This window comes from Centroberyx gerrardi, chromosome 24 (assembly GCF_048128805.1).
Source record: "Centroberyx gerrardi isolate f3 chromosome 24, fCenGer3.hap1.cur.20231027, whole genome shotgun sequence".
In the NCBI taxonomy this organism is placed as follows: domain Eukaryota; kingdom Metazoa; phylum Chordata; class Actinopteri; order Beryciformes; family Berycidae; genus Centroberyx; species Centroberyx gerrardi.
The window spans coordinates 13,611,604-13,628,884 of record NC_136020.1 but is presented as its reverse complement, the minus strand read 5'-3'; the positions used below and the strand labels follow the sequence as shown (position 1 = coordinate 13,628,884).

Here is a 17,281-nt window from a genome sequence, read left to right as displayed (position 1 = left end):
GGGTTATTCTTGTGTTTCCCCCATCATTTTACTTTAAATCATTTTTCCTTCCAATTTGGTGAATTTTTTTTCTTCCTTTTCCTGTATCTCATGGCTCCCCTGTGTCTGGTTTCGGTCCCTTAGAGTGGCGGTCGGATGGAGACAGAGATGGAGGAAGCCCAGCTCCAGACAGACACCCAGCATCCTCCACAGGCCCAGCCCCGAGGAAGAGCCCAGTCCTTGGATAAACTCCAACTCCAGGCCCAGGATCCAACTGGGGCCTCGCCTGAGAACCAGAGCCAGAAGGAAACTCCGATGGAGACCCAGGAAAAGGAAGATGCTGGTGCCCAGTCCCAACCCCAGGCCAAGACTCTTTGGAAGCCCATTCCCCCCCTGCAGCCCCAGCCGGAGCCCGAGACGGGCTCTGCTGCCGTCACCAGGGACCAGAGCTGCCAGACCGAAGAGCATCTTCAGCAGAGCAGCGCCAGCAGCCACGGTCATAATCCAGGTAGCTAAACTTTTCTGCCTTCTGCACTTCCTGCTGCTGTGATCCTCCTCCAGGCTAAAGCTGTCTATCATGGTCCTGTGTAGCTTCTTTGGTAGAGCATGGCACTATCACTGAGTTAGGGGTTCAACTCCCACCAGGACCACCCATACACTGGTAGTGTAAGACACGTTGGATTAAAGCACCCACCAATTGGGCCATGCTTTACTATCTGTCTTCCCTCATGTTGCTGTCCCCCAGAAAGCTTTTTGATGAATTACCTTAATTGACAGCAGACATGTTTCAGGACCCTAAAACCTGGGTAAGCCATTGATATTTGATTGCAAAATGTCTAAAATATGCGCCATTTAGATGATGCAAGGTTTCTGCAGTATACTTCCATCGACCTGCTTATGCTTCCCTCCTTCCTGCCTTCTTTCCTTTCTTCCTACCTGCCTTCCTTTCTGCCTTCCTTCTCCTTACCTTGCTTCTTTCCTTTTTACCTTCTTTCTTTCTTTCTTTCTTTCTTTCTTTTGTTTGCTCCTTCCTTCCTTCCTTCCTTCCTTCCTTCCTTCCAAGTTTCAAGTTTTCTAATTAGCTAGCATGCACATAGCAAGTGTCCTCACAGTGCAGTGATGTGGAAAATGTTCAGGATTTGTCAGACAAACTGTCTGACAAAGCCAGGAAATAGTTTCTGATTGGCTCTTGTAGTGGATTTAGAACTCCATTGTTTGACAAATCTACTTACTAAAATGGGCTCAAGCTCTCCTCTCTTCTCCTCTCCTCTCCTCTCTTCTCTTGCCTTGTTGGTGTTTTTCTGCATTCTCATTTTCATTCTCTTCCTCTCTCTCTCTCTCTCTCTCTCTGCCTCTCTTTATACACACAAACAAACAGAAACTCCTCTGATTCAAATGTAAAATTTGAATCAGGAGTTAATTTCTACCCTAGTAGGTAAGAAAAGAGTAGCGCCGTCAGTGGTAGAAGGGACCTGTTTGTGTCGACTGATGTTTCTGATTGGTTGATCTTTGACCTCGTTGGGGAGGGTAGGGTGGAGGTTGGGGGGTCGTTGACCTGCCCCATGGGATTATAGCAGCATGCCTCTGAGGGGTCGGAGTGGGGTGGGGGGTTGGGGATGAGGAAAACGCACTCTGCCACACATAAACACACACTCACTCTCTTCATCTCTCTCTCTGTCTTACCGTCTCACACACTTGTCATTCACATGTTTCTTGCTCTCTTTCTGTCTTTGTCTGTCTTTTTGTCTGTCTGTCTTTTGCTCTTGGTCTTTCCCTCTGTCTCTCTCACACACCCACACACAGACTCACTTTTTCCACTTTGCACGGCTTACCCTGTAACACGTGTTTGTGTGTTTATGTGTTTGTGTGTGCGCATTCAAGCGTATATGGGGCGAACAAGGCTTTGAACGTGTGAGGTCTCCACCTCTAGTCTTGTTATTCTGACACTAACGTATTCTTGGAAACAACAATACCAGCAAAACAATTCTGAGAGAATGCTGTCAAGTAAAACAAACCACAACTCTCTAAATATTTAAGTTTTTGTTGAATTAAAAATAAAGCAACGTTCTCTTCAGATTGATGACACAAAATGTGGTTTGTGGGCTATAATGATAGTCCATTTCACTTTAACAGAAATTGGGGACATTTGTTACAGCTGGAGACAACCTCAACCTGTTTTATTTGGAGCTTTGCAATGGTCACCGCTCTTAGAAAATACTCTGTTTGTGCTCCAGTATGATCACAACAGAAATTCTGTTTTCCCTGTTACATGCCTTTCTGAAAGAAAGGCATGTAACGTAATGAAAGTGAGAAATTTGATTTGTGTGATGAAAGTGATGGCAGGGAGTGTGTGTGTGTGTGTGTGTGTGTGTGTGTGTGTGTGTGTGTGTGTGTGTGTGTGTGTGTGAGATTAGTCTGCTGTTGTGATTGTTTACCCCTCTCTGTTTGTATGCCCCTCTCCATGACAATTTAAGTTAATGTACTATTGATGTAAAAATGAAAAGAAATTATTGAAATAAACAAAAAATGCATGAAACCAGATGGAATCAGAGCACTTTACCTCCCTACCATTCATCTCATCAGATTTGAGGGAACAGTGTGCTGCCCATAGCGGGTCATGGAGCCAGAGTCGGCCTGCATCAATAATGCAGGAACCAAACCCCAGCTCCTGCTATTTTTTATTTAATGTTTTATACAAAGGAAAAGCAAAGATGGTCAGCACTCAGATCAATAAGTCAGCCTGTAGGCTTATTTGTTTCAATATATATTTTGTTTATTTTAGCATTTTTCTTTTTTTCCAGCGCAGAAGAACCGTGTTTTGGACCTCCTTGACGTTCTAGGAAAGCAGAATGAGCAGTCTGCTCTGCTGCAGTATTGTTTTCATTCTTAGGATTGTCAAGGATGTGAAATAAAGATTTTCAAGCTAAGATAAATCTCTATGATCTAAATTGCTTATATACACTGTAGTAAGAAGTATGATGCTGAAATAACAAACCTGAGCAGCCTTTGCGCATGCCTATATCCGGGGCCTACATATAACATTCTGATTATCACACCAAATAGCTTACTCCCCACCCCAATTATAAAAAAAATAAAAAAAGACGTTATATCTGACCACGAGACCGGCCCGGCCCGGCCCGGGCCCGAGGAATGGAGGGGAAATTCCTAGAGAATCAAACCTCTGATATATTTAATCACTTACATTTCAGACAGCTTACGGTCTTGTCAACTAGAGTGATTTACAGCGAGTGCAATAGTAGAATACATTTCAATTCCTAGATCAACAAGAATTACAAGCAACCAAAAATAAGGAGGGCAAAGGTCAGGGCCTTAATGCCTTTACAGTATTCATGTGACCATAGCGGGAGAGAAGAGAGAGATAGAGGGGGATTTTTTTACTCGCTTAATTCGCATCAAGGATGTGATTTCACAGGGGGTTTTCCAGGATTTCAGTGGGGTTTTTCTATTCAGTCTATTGGGCCGGAGGGTGGCGTAGTTGGTAGAAAGACAAACCTTCAACCAGAAGACCTGAGTTCTGTGTCAGCAACCAATTAGTGTCTTGGTTGCTGTTCTCTAGTCTCCCTGTGAAGGGGGTCAAGCTAAAAAGAAAATTTCCCGATGGGGATTATTAAAGTGTCCTTCCCTCTGCATGCTCCCTGTTGCATGTTTTCCAACAGTCAGAATGGGACTGTAGCACTGCAAGCATCTCCCTGTTTTCATGTCTTTTCTGCAAGGACTCATTAGTATGTATAGTTTGTGTGGATTATTCCATAGGAGACCTGTGTTGAAATTAGTTTGGTTGCACTTGATCGGAGTCCACTTGGAGTTTTTTTGGGAGATTGTCGTCCCCCCCCCCCCACCGCCCCCACAACTCACATTCCTTTCTAATGGAGATTCATGTTTTAGTGTTCCCACCCCTGTATTTTCCTTCTATTCACATCTTTGATCTCTGAATGAAACTAAGAAATGAGGGATATACAGTATTTGAAGCAAGACCTATCCTGGATGGAAAAGACAGATGACATGCTTTTTCATAGTCATCTTGTGTGTGTGTATGTGTGTGTGTGTGTGTGTGTGTGTGTGTGTATGTAAGAGGAGTAATGAGATCCGAGCGAATCACTGTCTCTCATAGACCTCATAGTCTGACTCTGATTGTGTGTCCCCCCTTACGCACATAGCAATATACTGTGTGTCTTCCCTGATTCCCAGACAGTGTAGTGCTGTAAGATCATCCTATAATGGTATGTGTGTCTTTTTTTTTTTTTTTTTTAGCTTGCTTTGCTAAAATGTATTCTCTCTCTCTCTCTCTGTAGGTTACTGTGTGGAGCCTGGAGATCCTCCTCTGCTCCAGCAGCCTCTGCAGACCTCCAAGTCTGGGATACAGCAGATAATTGAATGCTTCCGCTCAGGTTTGTGTGTGTGTGTGTGTGTGTGTGTGTGTGTGTGTGTGTGTGTTCTGTGTGTATTGTCCCTCATTCCTCACTTATTTACCATCTTCCTTCTTACCTTCATTCGTTTCTTCTGTGTGTGTGTGTGAGGGAGAGAGAGTGTGTTCATTTTCTCATAGATGCCAAGAATACACAATTCTAAAGAGGAATACATTTTAGCAAAGCCAGACATTTTAACACGAGAAAGTGAAAGAGAGCAAGAGAAACTGACAATAAACAGTGCAAAAGACAAAGGCCAAGGGTGCACAACTCTATATGTGTGTGTGTGTGTGTGTGCTACACAGGTACAGAACTCTGTGTGTCTGTGAGTTAGCACAGCAGAGTTTACTAAGTGCATTATAGGAAATAGTGTGTGCGTGCGCAAATGTGCGTGAGTAAAATATTTAACAAAGCATAAGTGCTGCTGCCTAGTTGGGGGGGGGGGGGGGGGGGGTTGTGTGTGTAAGTGTGAGTCAGATATCCAACAAAGCACTGAATACTTCCATACAGACAAACAAAATTCATGGATGAGTAAGTAGGCTGACGACAGAAATGAAAACAATAAAAGATGGTGACAGCGACGACGATGATGCGTGCAAAACGGCAGTTAATACAAAGCCAATGATTAATTATCATTAACATTATTAAATTACAGCCAAACAGACCAAAAAACTATCACTCATCACTCTCTGGAACTCTGTAAAGGGTCAGAAAGTATTTGGCCCTTTTCTTTGCGATGCAGATATTTCTAAATTATGTCCATTAATCAAAATATTGAAAAATGGGCAAAATTGATTATTAAATGTGAATCTGTGTAGCTCAATGGGCTGACGCTAGTGTTCATTCCATTTTCTGAATGGGAAAAACAACAACCAACAACACATTGTTTTTAATGTCCTAAGAAATGTTTATATTCAAATAGACTATTTTTTGTGATTTGGTTGATATAGAATAAATAAGATGTCCACCCATATAAGAGCCAAGCACAATATATACGTCTAGTATTCAGTTTGTATGGTAACTCACTAGCTAAATCGTATGTAACCTGTTGCCCAGATTATGATGATGTACACAGAATGCATTAAAACAATATTACTTAATGGGTCGGGAATAACCGCTGAAATTAGGGCAATGGATAATCAGAATGCTGTGGATTTGGGGCGCTCAGTGTGTAGCAGGTAGAAAGAAGCATCACAGCAACGAGACGCGCTCCCTCCGGTGGAGCCTCTCTGTAACATTGCCAAGATTAGGAGTCTGATGACGTTTCAGAATATATGTCAGCATATTATATTTCTGTCTGGGTCTCTTCATCCTGTCTCAAATCACTGCTTTTCTTTGGCTTGCAGGCACCAGCCAGCTGAAACACATGCTGCTGAGGGAGGTGGACACCATCTTTGAGTGCAAGCTCTGTCGCAGTCTGTTCAGAGGCCTGCCCAACCTCATCACGCACAAAGAATACTACTGTCTATCACGGCTGCCCGAACCCGACGGTTAGTGTCCCTTCACATCTACATGCAGACACGCACACACATAGAAACATTGTCTAGAATATTTATAGATTGCTCTTAACAAACTCTTTTGTCACCTCAAGTGCTATACAGACAACAAAGGACACAAAAACAGATAAAAACAAGGATAATAGGAACAAATACACCACAAACTTGAAGAACCAGAGACATAGCTTGTGTGTGTGTGTGTGTGTGTGTGTGTGTGTGTGTGTGTGTGTGTGTGAGAGAGAGAGAGTGGATATGGGAAGTACAGAAACGTGAATGCAGACACACACACATCGCACACATCAAAAATATGACTATCTACCAAGCTGCCCTGAACGAGGTGCAAATGAGGCTGGCCTGAACTAGATGTATGTACACACCTAGTTTTGTTTACACACACTCACTCACACACACACACACACACGGGCCTATGCATAGAATCATTGATTACTCCGAAGGCTCCTGGGGGTCCTCTACATTTTACTTTCACAATCTGTCGCTGCAAAGTTTCATCTCTCTCCCTCTCTTTTACACCATCTGTCTCCTACTCATTATTCCCTTCTCATCTCATCTGTCTGATACACACCCCTCTATCATTCCTACACACACACACACACACACTCACATTCACATTCTAACATGTTGGATCCATCAATCATTTTCCCTACTCAGAGTGCAGTTTCTCCCCTGCTCTCCTCTCATATCAGTAAGGAAATGGACTTTGATCTTGCAGCGTCTGTCTTTGATCTAGCTCTCATTAGCTATGTCTCCATCTCTCTTCTCTGCTGCTTATAGAAGTGGTGGGAGACTCAGACAAAGGATGAGGCCTAGGAGACTCTTCTACTCATGTTTGTTCTCTGTTACTCTACTCCCTTCTGTGTCTCCTCTCCTCTTTCCTCTCCTCTCCTCTCCTCTCCTCTGGCCCCTTTAGAAGTGGCGAGAGACTCAGACAGAGAATGAGACGCAGACATTTACTGGATTACTCACTTCCCCTCTCTTCTAATCTCCAGTCCTCTTAACTGCTCTCCACTTCTCTCTTTTCCTTTCTCCTTGTTCTCTCCTCCTCTCATCCTCTCATCTTGTCTCCTCTCATCTTGTCTTGCTTCCTCTCTTGTTCTTATGTAAGAGTCTCAGCGAAACACTGAGGTGTAGGAGAGTCCCCCTTGTTTTCTCTCCTCTCTTCTCCTCTTCACGCGGTTCCTCTTTGCTTTGCTCTGCTCCTCACTTCTCCCATTTGATCCTTGTTTTTTCTTTCCTCTCTGCTCCTCTTTTCGTCACTGAAGAACAAGTTAAAAGGAGAGGAATCGGAGCAGAGTAAAGACTCTGCTCCGATCCCTCTCCTTTTAACTTGTTCTTCATCTACTATACTCTTGTCTGGTCTTCCCTTCTCGTATGGCTTCTTCTATTCGTGTGTCACCTCCTTGTCTTCTTCTCTCCACTTTCATTCCCCTTATTCCTCTCCTCTCCTTTCCTCTCCTCACCCTATCCTCACCCTATCCTCATTTTCTCTTGTCTCATATTTCATCATATTCTCTGTATCCCTACTGGAAGAGAAATCAATCTCAACACTTGGAGTCAACTATAGTTGCTCAGTTTTAACCACCGTAATGATTGCTGTTGATGAATTTTTTCATCACAATTATTTTCTTTTCAGCTGCACATGGCCTGAATTAAGTTGTTTCATGCACCAGTGACTTAATTTTTCATAATCAGCAGTCCGTAACCAGCAGTGGCTGAAAATGCATCTTTTTGTTATTTTGATAAATGGCTCAATTGAGAGTCTGAGCATTAATTGTTTAGTATACTAGGTAAACAAAAAGTGTTTTCTTTGCACGACTCTGTTTTTCCCATCGGTACGGTGACAATTTTTGGTATCAGTATAATTTTTAAGTATTGAAAGGTACTGAAAAGCTTCTTGCATTGAGAATTCAATTCACCTTTTTTAGTTTATGGACCTGAGTGTGGCCTGATTCTGTTTAGGAAAGCTTATAGCATGTAAAAATGTTACAGAAAAAATAATTTATACTCACATGAAAATACTCGCATGATGAAATATGCTTTCATAATACCCAGAGAATTTCAGATACTAACCCATCACAACATAAGACAAGTCCAACACAAATTCAAATTGGAGCCTGTCCAAAATGGGTTTGATGACATTATGGATTACAGTATTGGCTCGTCTTAACTTTTTTACATTTTGGGCGTTTAGCTGATGCTCCTACCCAGAATGCCCTCTAACAATTGAGCAGGTAGGTGTTCAGTGTCTTGCTCAAGGACACTTCAACAGGACACATTGGCAGTTTATGGACAAGCTTTGGTTGTTGCCATTGCTGTTTAAAGGCCTATTCAGGGCCATCTCCCCTAAAAAGGACAGACTGGACTATGTGGCTCAACTAGTGCCATCTATAAATATAGAGGATACAGACTGTAAATGTCCTTTCTCAATTAGGATTACACATACTATCCTCATACATATTTTGTGTGGGTCCTGTCCCTGTAGGTCCGCCAGGTGACGACAAACAGAGTGTAGCCATTAAGGATCTGTTGGAGGCCATCTATCCCAGAATGGACAGACCGGACTATGTGGTTCGACTGGAGCCCATCCAGACCAGCACCAAGGCCGTGTTCCAGTACCTGACCACAGAGGAGGAGCTGGCGAGATACCCATCGCACACACCCAGGTATGTTGGAGGAATTTAAATCAAGACAAGTCAGCCGTGAATCATACTGCAGACATCCATCCTACATGCTTCACCTACACAAATGGATAGGAAGAATGTAGCATCAGTCATGCCATAAATTATCTTACACATAGACCATCCAGTTTGATCATGCTCCGGAGTGAGTAGATATCTCCTCTACTAGTCTCTTTCTGTTCCACCTGTCTTTCTCTGTAAATGGTATCTCGACGTACTTCATTCAGCAAAATTCTTGTCATTCAAGACTTAAACTTTACTGTTCAGGGTCTATATCCTTTCACAGTAGTAGAACAGCCTGAATTTAAAGGTCCGATATCGTACACTTTCCAGTGTTCTTTTTTATGTCTTGAGCTCCAATAAACAACGTTTGTGTGGTGTAATGTACCAAAAAAACTCAATCCGGTTTTATACGTTAATTTTCCAGCATCTTTCAGAGCCTTGCCGAGAACAGGCTGTTTTTGCAGCTGTGTCTTTAAGGCTCATTAATATTAATAACCCTCTGCTCTGATTGGCTAACCGTTTCGTGAGTCAACCACGACACACCATGCCCCCACCAGCTACAGATGATGAGCTGTAGGCTAGCGAAAACTAATGGCAACCGCTCAAGCTAATCTCATTCAACCTTACATGAATCGTTTACCAGATGTTTGTTTATGGTGAGACAGCAAGCTGCAGTGGAATATAGGTGAGCGAATAGAATTTCCAAGCGTCTTAAAAAAGCTACTTGGACATTTTGGCCTCAACAACCACTTTGCCAGAAAGAATACATTAATCTAAGATATATTTCATTAAAATATTGATGTGATCGGTTGATACATATTATTAAATTAGTTAAACATCATCAGAGTGAAACCTTTTTTGCTTTTCATTCCCTTTTTACCTGAGAACTGTCTAATAAAGCAGACGTTTTGTACAGTGGCATGTTCATACCATTTCAAGAGAGAAAATACATTATACTTACATTTGTGATCTCTGACCTTTCACTGAGATTAATATGTATCCAGTCTACCATATAACGGTACCTTGGAGGTCCACTGGATAATTGGCTGTGCACAAATAATGACATGATGATTTATCATGTCTTTTTCATACGTTTGCACTGTTTGCAGTAGCCTCAGTTTAGAAATGCAATCAGACGCCAGGGGGCATGTTACATCCAGCATCATAAGCCATCCATACGGGCTTTATTTTGAAAGTAATAAGCGGAAGTCACCTCGTTTATTCTGGCTGACTTGAAAGTGGTGAACGATCCTCCCCGCCCAACATCGCTCTCTCCGCTAGTCAGAAGCAAGTGATGAGTACTGGAGGAGGGTGAAGTGTAAATACTGAAGAAGACATTGTGCTCCAGCTGAAAACAACAAACTCAACTGGCGTTACAGAACATTTTGGAGTTAAACCACCACGTCAACAATGAAGTTGACAGCTGGTCGCCCCTCCAGGGTGGATGGAGGCTCCGAGTTGAGAAACCCCTTCGTCCCTTCATCATGAGCCAGGAGTCTCCTATAAAAGGCCCAGGTTGATCTGTAGAGTTTGTGCATTCTGGTGTACCGGTGTTACACACATTTTGTTGAGTAAACTCTGATATTGACCTGCTGTCTGCCTCCACTGATATTTATTGACTGGACTCTGTTGCAGCTGATTGAGAATTGGTTGCTTCATGAGACTTTGAGTCCGACTGAGCTGCAAAACCATTGAACTCAGTTTTTGCAGTCCTTCAGTGTGCACCTATATACTTTATCAGACAACCTTACCTCTGCCGTGGGAGTGGGGAAAAAATAGAAAAAATATAGTTTATTATTATGTAGTTTATTTATCTTGGAGCTGTGTAGTGTTCTTCTAGCAGTTAGGGTTGTAGTTCCTCGCTTCACGGCACTCAGACAGTAGTTGTTCAGGGAGGTAAGAGTGTTTGTCATTCACTTTCCCTTCCCAGATGGTCCAGTGATTCGAACCGACAGCCTGTCAGTCACAAGCCCCGTCTCCTCTTCTTCAAAAACATTTCTCCTCCTTGAAGTGTATGTACATTGTGAAATGTAATTATAGCTTTCACCTGGTCAGTCTGTTTTATGGAAAGAGCGAGTGTTCCTAATATTTTGTACACTCACTGTAAGCACAGCGATACAGAAGGACCTCATTTATCTTAACCCTAGACATCTAGTTATAGTGAGTCGGAGAAACACTGAAATCTTTTACACAAATGCGTCCGGTCACCAACTCACTTATGTAACCATTATGCAGCATTTCGCATGGGACACTTCAAATTCACAGACAAATATGTGTTGAAAACCACCTAGGTTGCGCTGTTGTGGGCGTGTCTCGAAACCTTTTGAAGCAGTCTGTACAGATTTCATTGGCTGATGAAGTCTGTTAGCAGATGACATTTACCTGCGCTCCGTCAAACGTTCAACTAGTTTCAACTTTTTTGATGGTCTGGGTTGTGATATTTTCGCGCACTGCACTCTGTCAATCCATGTTATCTGCAACGCATAGGTCTTATTGAAATACATGGAATATTGGCTGTTTTTTGATGTATCACAAGTGCATATATATATGTATATCTATCCGTTCTTCACAGTGCCAGACAGAGCCCGGACGTGTGGGGCGGAGAGCAGGGGGAGGGCGTGGAGAACAACCCGCCCAGCCAGCCAGGAGGGTCAGAGAGCCACAGCAGCCCGGCCCAGAGCCAGGGACAGAGGAGACGAGAGGCAGAGGAGGAGACTAAAGAGGAGGCGCCACAGCCCGAAGAGGAGGGCTCCACTAGCGGGGTGGGTGAATGGACAAATGTCAAGACGCACACACGCGCATGCTCACACATACACATACACATATACACACACACACACACACACACAAAGGAGGGGTCCTCAAGTGGAGTGAAGATGCAGTGGAAGTCACTGCATGTGTATTTCTAAACTCATTTTTGCGTCATCCATCATCGCAGTCATTTTGCAGTTCCCACATTTGCTTGTTTGTACAGTAAAAGATGGACGGAACAGAGAAAACATCATTGCTGCTCTCAGCACAGATCTTTCAGTCACTGCAGATACAAAGTTGCCAATAGAACATTAGGTCTGTCTCCAGCAGTCATGAGTGTCTCCAATATTGGTTTATATTTTGGAAAGAGACAGACGCATTTGCATTGTGTATTCAGTTTATACTGCCTAGAACTACATTTTGCGGTTTTATTCAAAACCCTGCTTACTGGCTGGAAATGTATTTGTTGCCTGGCAACCTTAGCTTATTGAACATTCTATGAGGAAGCATTGGTAGCTACTGGGGAATTTGTTGTTTTCAGTTGCCAAAAAACTTGTCTCCAATTTGTTTTTATGTTTTTTGAGTTGGATACATGAAGTGACAGTTACCCATATGCGGAATACATTTCATGGACCTCAAGGCAACTAAACCCATATAGAAAGCCTTGTAATTTATCATATATGGGTGTCTAGAAGAAAATGAACCTCTTCTGGTGTGCATGTGTACAAGAAAGAAAGAAAGTGTTATGTGAATTTGTGCATGCATGTTCATGTATGCATATAAACTGTGTAGGAAGACTCAATTCAAGGTCCTTGCCTCAGAAAATAAAACTCTCTCTCTCTCTCTCTCTCTCTCTCTCTCTCCCTCCTTTGCCCCCCCCCTCTCTCTCTCTCTCTCTCTCTCCCTCTCCCTCTCCCTCTCTCTCTCCTTTGCTCTCTCTCCCCCCTCCAGGTTGAGGATGTGACAATCTCCTGCTGTCTGTGTGGTCAGGACTTTAACTCGCGCCGCAGCATCCGGCGCCACTGCCGCAAGATGCACCAGACCAAACTGGAGGAGCTCCGAAAGTACACAGAGACCCGCACGGTTCCCACAAGCCTGCTCTCCATGGTGAAAGGTAGGTTATTTATTTATACAAATTAAAATGACAAACAGATTTATGAAATAGATTCATTTGGCAATTCAATATTGGTTTGGTTATTAATCTTGATATTGATGGAAATTGTAATGATTGTGGAAAGGGGGGGGGATGCAAAGGGTGATGATGATTTTTTGGGTGATGCAAAGTTAACACTGTAAAACTCTATGGTCATATTTTACTGATTTCTATGATAGAAAACAAACTGAATAGTTTCAGTCTCTAGGCTTCCTCCATTAATTAGTAAAGAGAAATGGTATGAAAAGGGAAATTTCAATCATGCTTTGGTGTCATAGTTTTCCATTCTGTGCATGCACAATGGAGGTGGAGGCGTTGTGAGTAGGCATACCTTTGTGGTTAGGCATTTACCAGTAGAGAATAGCTGAACAGAATAATTTGTAGTATAATCTATAAATCAATAGTTAATGACTGGATCATTTCTACAATGCTTTAAATCCATTTTGGGGGAAAATATTTGCTGACGTTCATCATTCAGTACCTTTAAAATATAGGGGATTTTATCATTTTGTAAACCAAACACTGTAAGTTACCTTTTATCCTATAAAAAGTACTGTCATTTGTTTTGTTTTTGTGTTGTCACTCCTTTAAATGAGTTGGTGTCATATCTAATTTTAGAATAAAACTTTTCAAATAATAATTATTGTTGTTGCTGAAGGTCGGCCGAGGACTCTCAACACACCCACTGGGAAATCCTGCCCGGTCTGCTTCAAAACCTTTGCTACCAAGGCCAACGTACGCCGCCATTTTGACGAGGTGCATCGCGGGCTACGGAGGGACACCATCACGCCCGACATCGCCTCGCGGCCCGGCCAGCCGCTCTCTCTGGAGGCCACACCCCCCAAGAAGAGCGCCACCGCCTCTCCGACACGCAGCAACACTCCGAAGACCACCCCCATAAACTCTAAAACCCCCCCTCAGAACCAAAACCAAGCCAAACCCCAGAACCAGCCTCCAGCCTCTCCACAGTGTAACCTGGCCTCGTGTCGCTGCTTGCTCTGTAAGAGGAACTACAGCTCTCAGGTTGGTCTGTTGGCTTACTGGCATCTTGCTATTGCTCGCTATTCTAGCTATTGGTGTCTTTTGCTGTCCTATTGCTCTGTAAGAGGAACCTTAGCTCTCAGGTTGGTCTGTTGGCTGGTTGGTGTATTTGTTTTCATCTTATATGGGTTGTAAGCTAATTCTAGGGGATCCACACAAGAAAAGAGAACAAAGGCAACTAAATATTATACAATGTACAGTCAATCTAAATCAGTTAGTGTGAATACAATTGATCACCTAAAAGTACACAACCTCTACGGTCTTGTAACTATGGCTGTACAACTCACTCTAGCACAGGCTGGGGCCAAATAGTATGATAATATATTTTTTTATAGTATAGTATTGTAGTATACTTTTTATGGTTTGATGTTCCTACTTTTCAGTTATTTTCTTTGTCTGAAGGAGGCAAATGTATTAATTGATTGTACATTTTTTTGTATATTTCAGCTTATGCTCAAGAGACACATGCGCATTGTTCACAAGATCTACAGCCTCAAAAGTAGCAGGTCTGCTACCGCGTCTGCTACCGCGACTGCTACCGCGTCACCCGCCGCTACCACGGCAACCACCCCTAACAGCAGCAGCAGCACTAACTCCACCCCTAGCAACAGTATTCGTGTGAAAGAGGAGGTAGTGGAACCCTCGGATGAAGATGAGGAAGAGATTGACAGCAGCCCTGCCCCGTCTCCTAGTGGCAGCACTGGGACGACAAAGGCCGTTTCTGTGGCAACCAAGGCACTGAAGGTCAAGGAGGAGGAGGCCCCGGCAAGCCCCAAGTTGACGACGCCCGTGTCCACGCCATCGGCGACTCGCGGGGCCAACACCTGCAGCGGGAACGTGGGCGGCAAAGCGCCCAAGCTGTCGGTGGGCTTCGACTTCAAGCAGCTCTTCTGCAAGCTGTGCAAGCGACAGTTCAGCTCGCGCCAGAACCTCACCAAGCACATCGAGCTGCACACGGACGGCACCGACATCTTCATCAAGTTCTACCGCTGCCCGCTCTGCCGCTACGAGTCGCGCCGCAAACGCGACGTCCTGCGACACGTCACCGTGGTCCACAAGAAGTCGTCTCAGTACCTGGCGAAGATCATGCCCAAACTGGAGAGCAGGGCGGTGAAGAGGCTGGCCGAGGTCGTCCTCAACAACTCCAACCCCACCAAGAGGGCGACCGGCAGCGTCAAGGAGGAAGTGAACGGACGCCACACCTCCTCGTCCTCCTCCCCTCCCTCACCTCCCGTCACTCGCAAGCAAGACCTCCTCCACTCTTCCTCCTCCACCACAGCCCCAAGCTCCTCGTCAGCCTCGTCCTCCTCCTCCGCGCCTCCTCCCACCCCCGTCACTCGGAAACAGCAGGACCTCTCCTCGTCGTCGACGTTCACCCCGTCCCCTCCTGTCACCCGTAAGCAGGAGAGACAGCAGGAGAGACAGCAGGAGAGACAGCAGACCCCCCAGCAACGCCCTGTTAGCCCCCCGCTGACTCGGCGCAGTGACAAACACTCACACCAACGCAACCCATCCTCCTCCTCCTCGTCCAGCAACCAGACCCCACAAAGCCGGCGGCAAGATGCCCAGTCAGAGAGCGGTAGCACCGGGTCCACTTCCACTGAAGTCAGGGTGACCAAGAACTTCTCCCTCCACGCCTGCGACCAGTGCGGACGCGCCTTCGCCAAGAAGGTACTGGGTTTTGGGCTGCTGACATTAACTCTTAATTTTTAAAAGACTACATAGACATTTCCCAACAGGGGATCTCACCTTTCATTGGCAGTTTAGAAACTGTGTAGTTGTAGCCATCATATAAACCCCATTTAAGAGATGTCGTTCCACTGTTTCTGTCTGTGTCTCTTTCTGCTTCCCCACCACTCTCAATCTGAGTCACACAGACACACACTGTGAAGCTTCTTTGGAAGCATGGTTTCACAAGAAGTTGAACCACAGCAAAGCTACCATCAAGAGAAATATAGACTAAAGACTTTACTCATAAAATGTAGTTCATACTACTTTGGAAAAAATTAGCATATCTACATCTGCAATATGATAATAATAAAAAAAACACATCACAAAACATATCACTGATTATGATTTTTATTTGAAATAAAGTGCAAGGAATTTTCACTGTGCAACGCCCAAAAGCACATGCAGTTGGGTACAGCTTTGTCAAAATATGCATAAACTACTAGATTAATTACATGGAATGAAACTCCTCTCCAACACTGCATGTATCCATATATGTATTTATGTGTTGAAATTCATTTTTTTGCCCTCTTGTTTTGAAATGATTTTGTCAGTTGTACCTGGAGTCCCATAAGCGGAGCCATCGTAATGCAGCGGCGGCGGCGGCGGCAGCAGCAGCAGCCAACAGTTCAGGACACCGCAGGAGGAAAGGAGTCAGCACCCGCTCCAAGTCCCTGCTGTGGTGAAACACACACAGTGTAAGAACTGACAGGGTTTTACCTACAGTACTAAGACTCTGTTTCTGCAGCTCTGCCACTCTGTCACTGTCTATTTCTCTTTCTCTTACTTTGCTTCTGTTTCTTTTTCTTTGTTGTTTCTCTCTCTCTGAGTTGCACTTTTTCTTCCTTTCTTTCTTGCTTTCTTTCTCTCTATCTATCTCTATCTATCTATCTATCTATCTCTCTCTCTCTCTCTCTCTCCAGGTTGCTGTGTTTGTGTGCTTGAGTAAATTTGTTTGTGTGTGTCTGTATATGTGTGTTGGCTCGTAATATATGAGTTGCCTTTGTGGCAAGAGGGGTGTGTACGTGTGTGTGTGTGTGTGTGTGTATGTCCCTGGGGCAGAGATGAGAAACCACAATCATTCTGCAGGCCTTAATTGACCGCTCAGCGCCTTTTACCAGCTGCTGCTTCCGCTCTCTCTCTCTCTCTCTCTGTATCACTCTGCTCATTAGAAATCTTCTCTCTTTGTCTCAGTATTGCTTTATCTTGCTTATTCATTACCTCTTTCCTCCATTCTGTCTCTTTCTCCCTCTCCTTCTCACTTTCTGCATTCTGTTCTTTCTTTTGTTCTCCTCCCGCCTCATCTCTCTCTCTCTTTCTCCCTACCCACAGTGCACTGGGGATAATGGACGAGCGAGCCACTAACAATGATGAAGAGGAGAATCACAACTTTCAATTGGAAAAAATTGCTGGACAAATGGAAGGAGCTCAGGAGAGAAGAAGGAAAACAAAAAAACAATGGCGCACGATAGAGGTGTGAAGCAGGAAGGATTTTCCACCTTTTTCTTAAGGACCAAATATATTGTTGGAATCCGACATTTTTGTAAAAAGATTCATGAAGAGAGCCAACTGTAGTGCACAAGCTGGCCGGATGGTGGCGCTGCTATCCGCGAAGAGACTGTAGTGTATAGAGGACTCACTACTACTACTGTATGTAAATATAGATCCATATACAGACGACTGATTCACACCGGGTTGGTCTTGGTAAACCCCCTTTAGTGAAAGGATGAAGGTAGACTATGGAAGTAAGTGTGTGTGTGTGTGTGTGTGTGAGAGAGAGAGAGAATTAGAACTGGATCGGAAGCAGACTGGAAACAAACTGTTTTATTATTTTTTTGGAAGAGAAAACAGAAAGTGACCCTTGCAGTTCTGCTCAGATACACACAGCCCATCCGGGTTATTTGTGGGGCACAGCTAACTCGCTAGCATTGCTACCAGTCTCCCTGAACACCTGTCAGCCATTCATTCTTACCATTTTGTAGTCTGCTGAGAGTGGAGACAGCTCAA

At 44.1% G+C, this 17,281-nt stretch overlaps 1 protein-coding gene across 1 annotated transcript in view; it reads left to right on the top strand.

Annotated features, from left to right (window-relative positions):
* The window catches only part of znf800b (zinc finger protein 800b), a 32,406-nt gene extending 15,767 nt beyond the window's left edge, over positions 1 to 16,639 (top strand). Inside the window, exons 3-12 of the mRNA XM_071903187.2 lie at positions 124 to 487; positions 4,293 to 4,388; positions 5,753 to 5,896; positions 8,403 to 8,583; positions 11,174 to 11,363; positions 12,304 to 12,466; positions 13,164 to 13,528; positions 13,994 to 15,217; positions 15,829 to 15,972; positions 16,607 to 16,639. Coding sequence (XP_071759288.2) covers positions 124 to 487; positions 4,293 to 4,388; positions 5,753 to 5,896; positions 8,403 to 8,583; positions 11,174 to 11,363; positions 12,304 to 12,466; positions 13,164 to 13,528; positions 13,994 to 15,217; positions 15,829 to 15,960 — 2,859 coding nt within the window. The 3' untranslated portion in view covers positions 15,961 to 15,972; positions 16,607 to 16,639. The remainder of the gene's footprint in view (positions 1 to 123; positions 488 to 4,292; positions 4,389 to 5,752; positions 5,897 to 8,402; positions 8,584 to 11,173; positions 11,364 to 12,303; positions 12,467 to 13,163; positions 13,529 to 13,993; positions 15,218 to 15,828; positions 15,973 to 16,606) is intronic.
* The last annotated feature ends 642 nt before the right edge of the window (positions 16,640 to 17,281 follow it).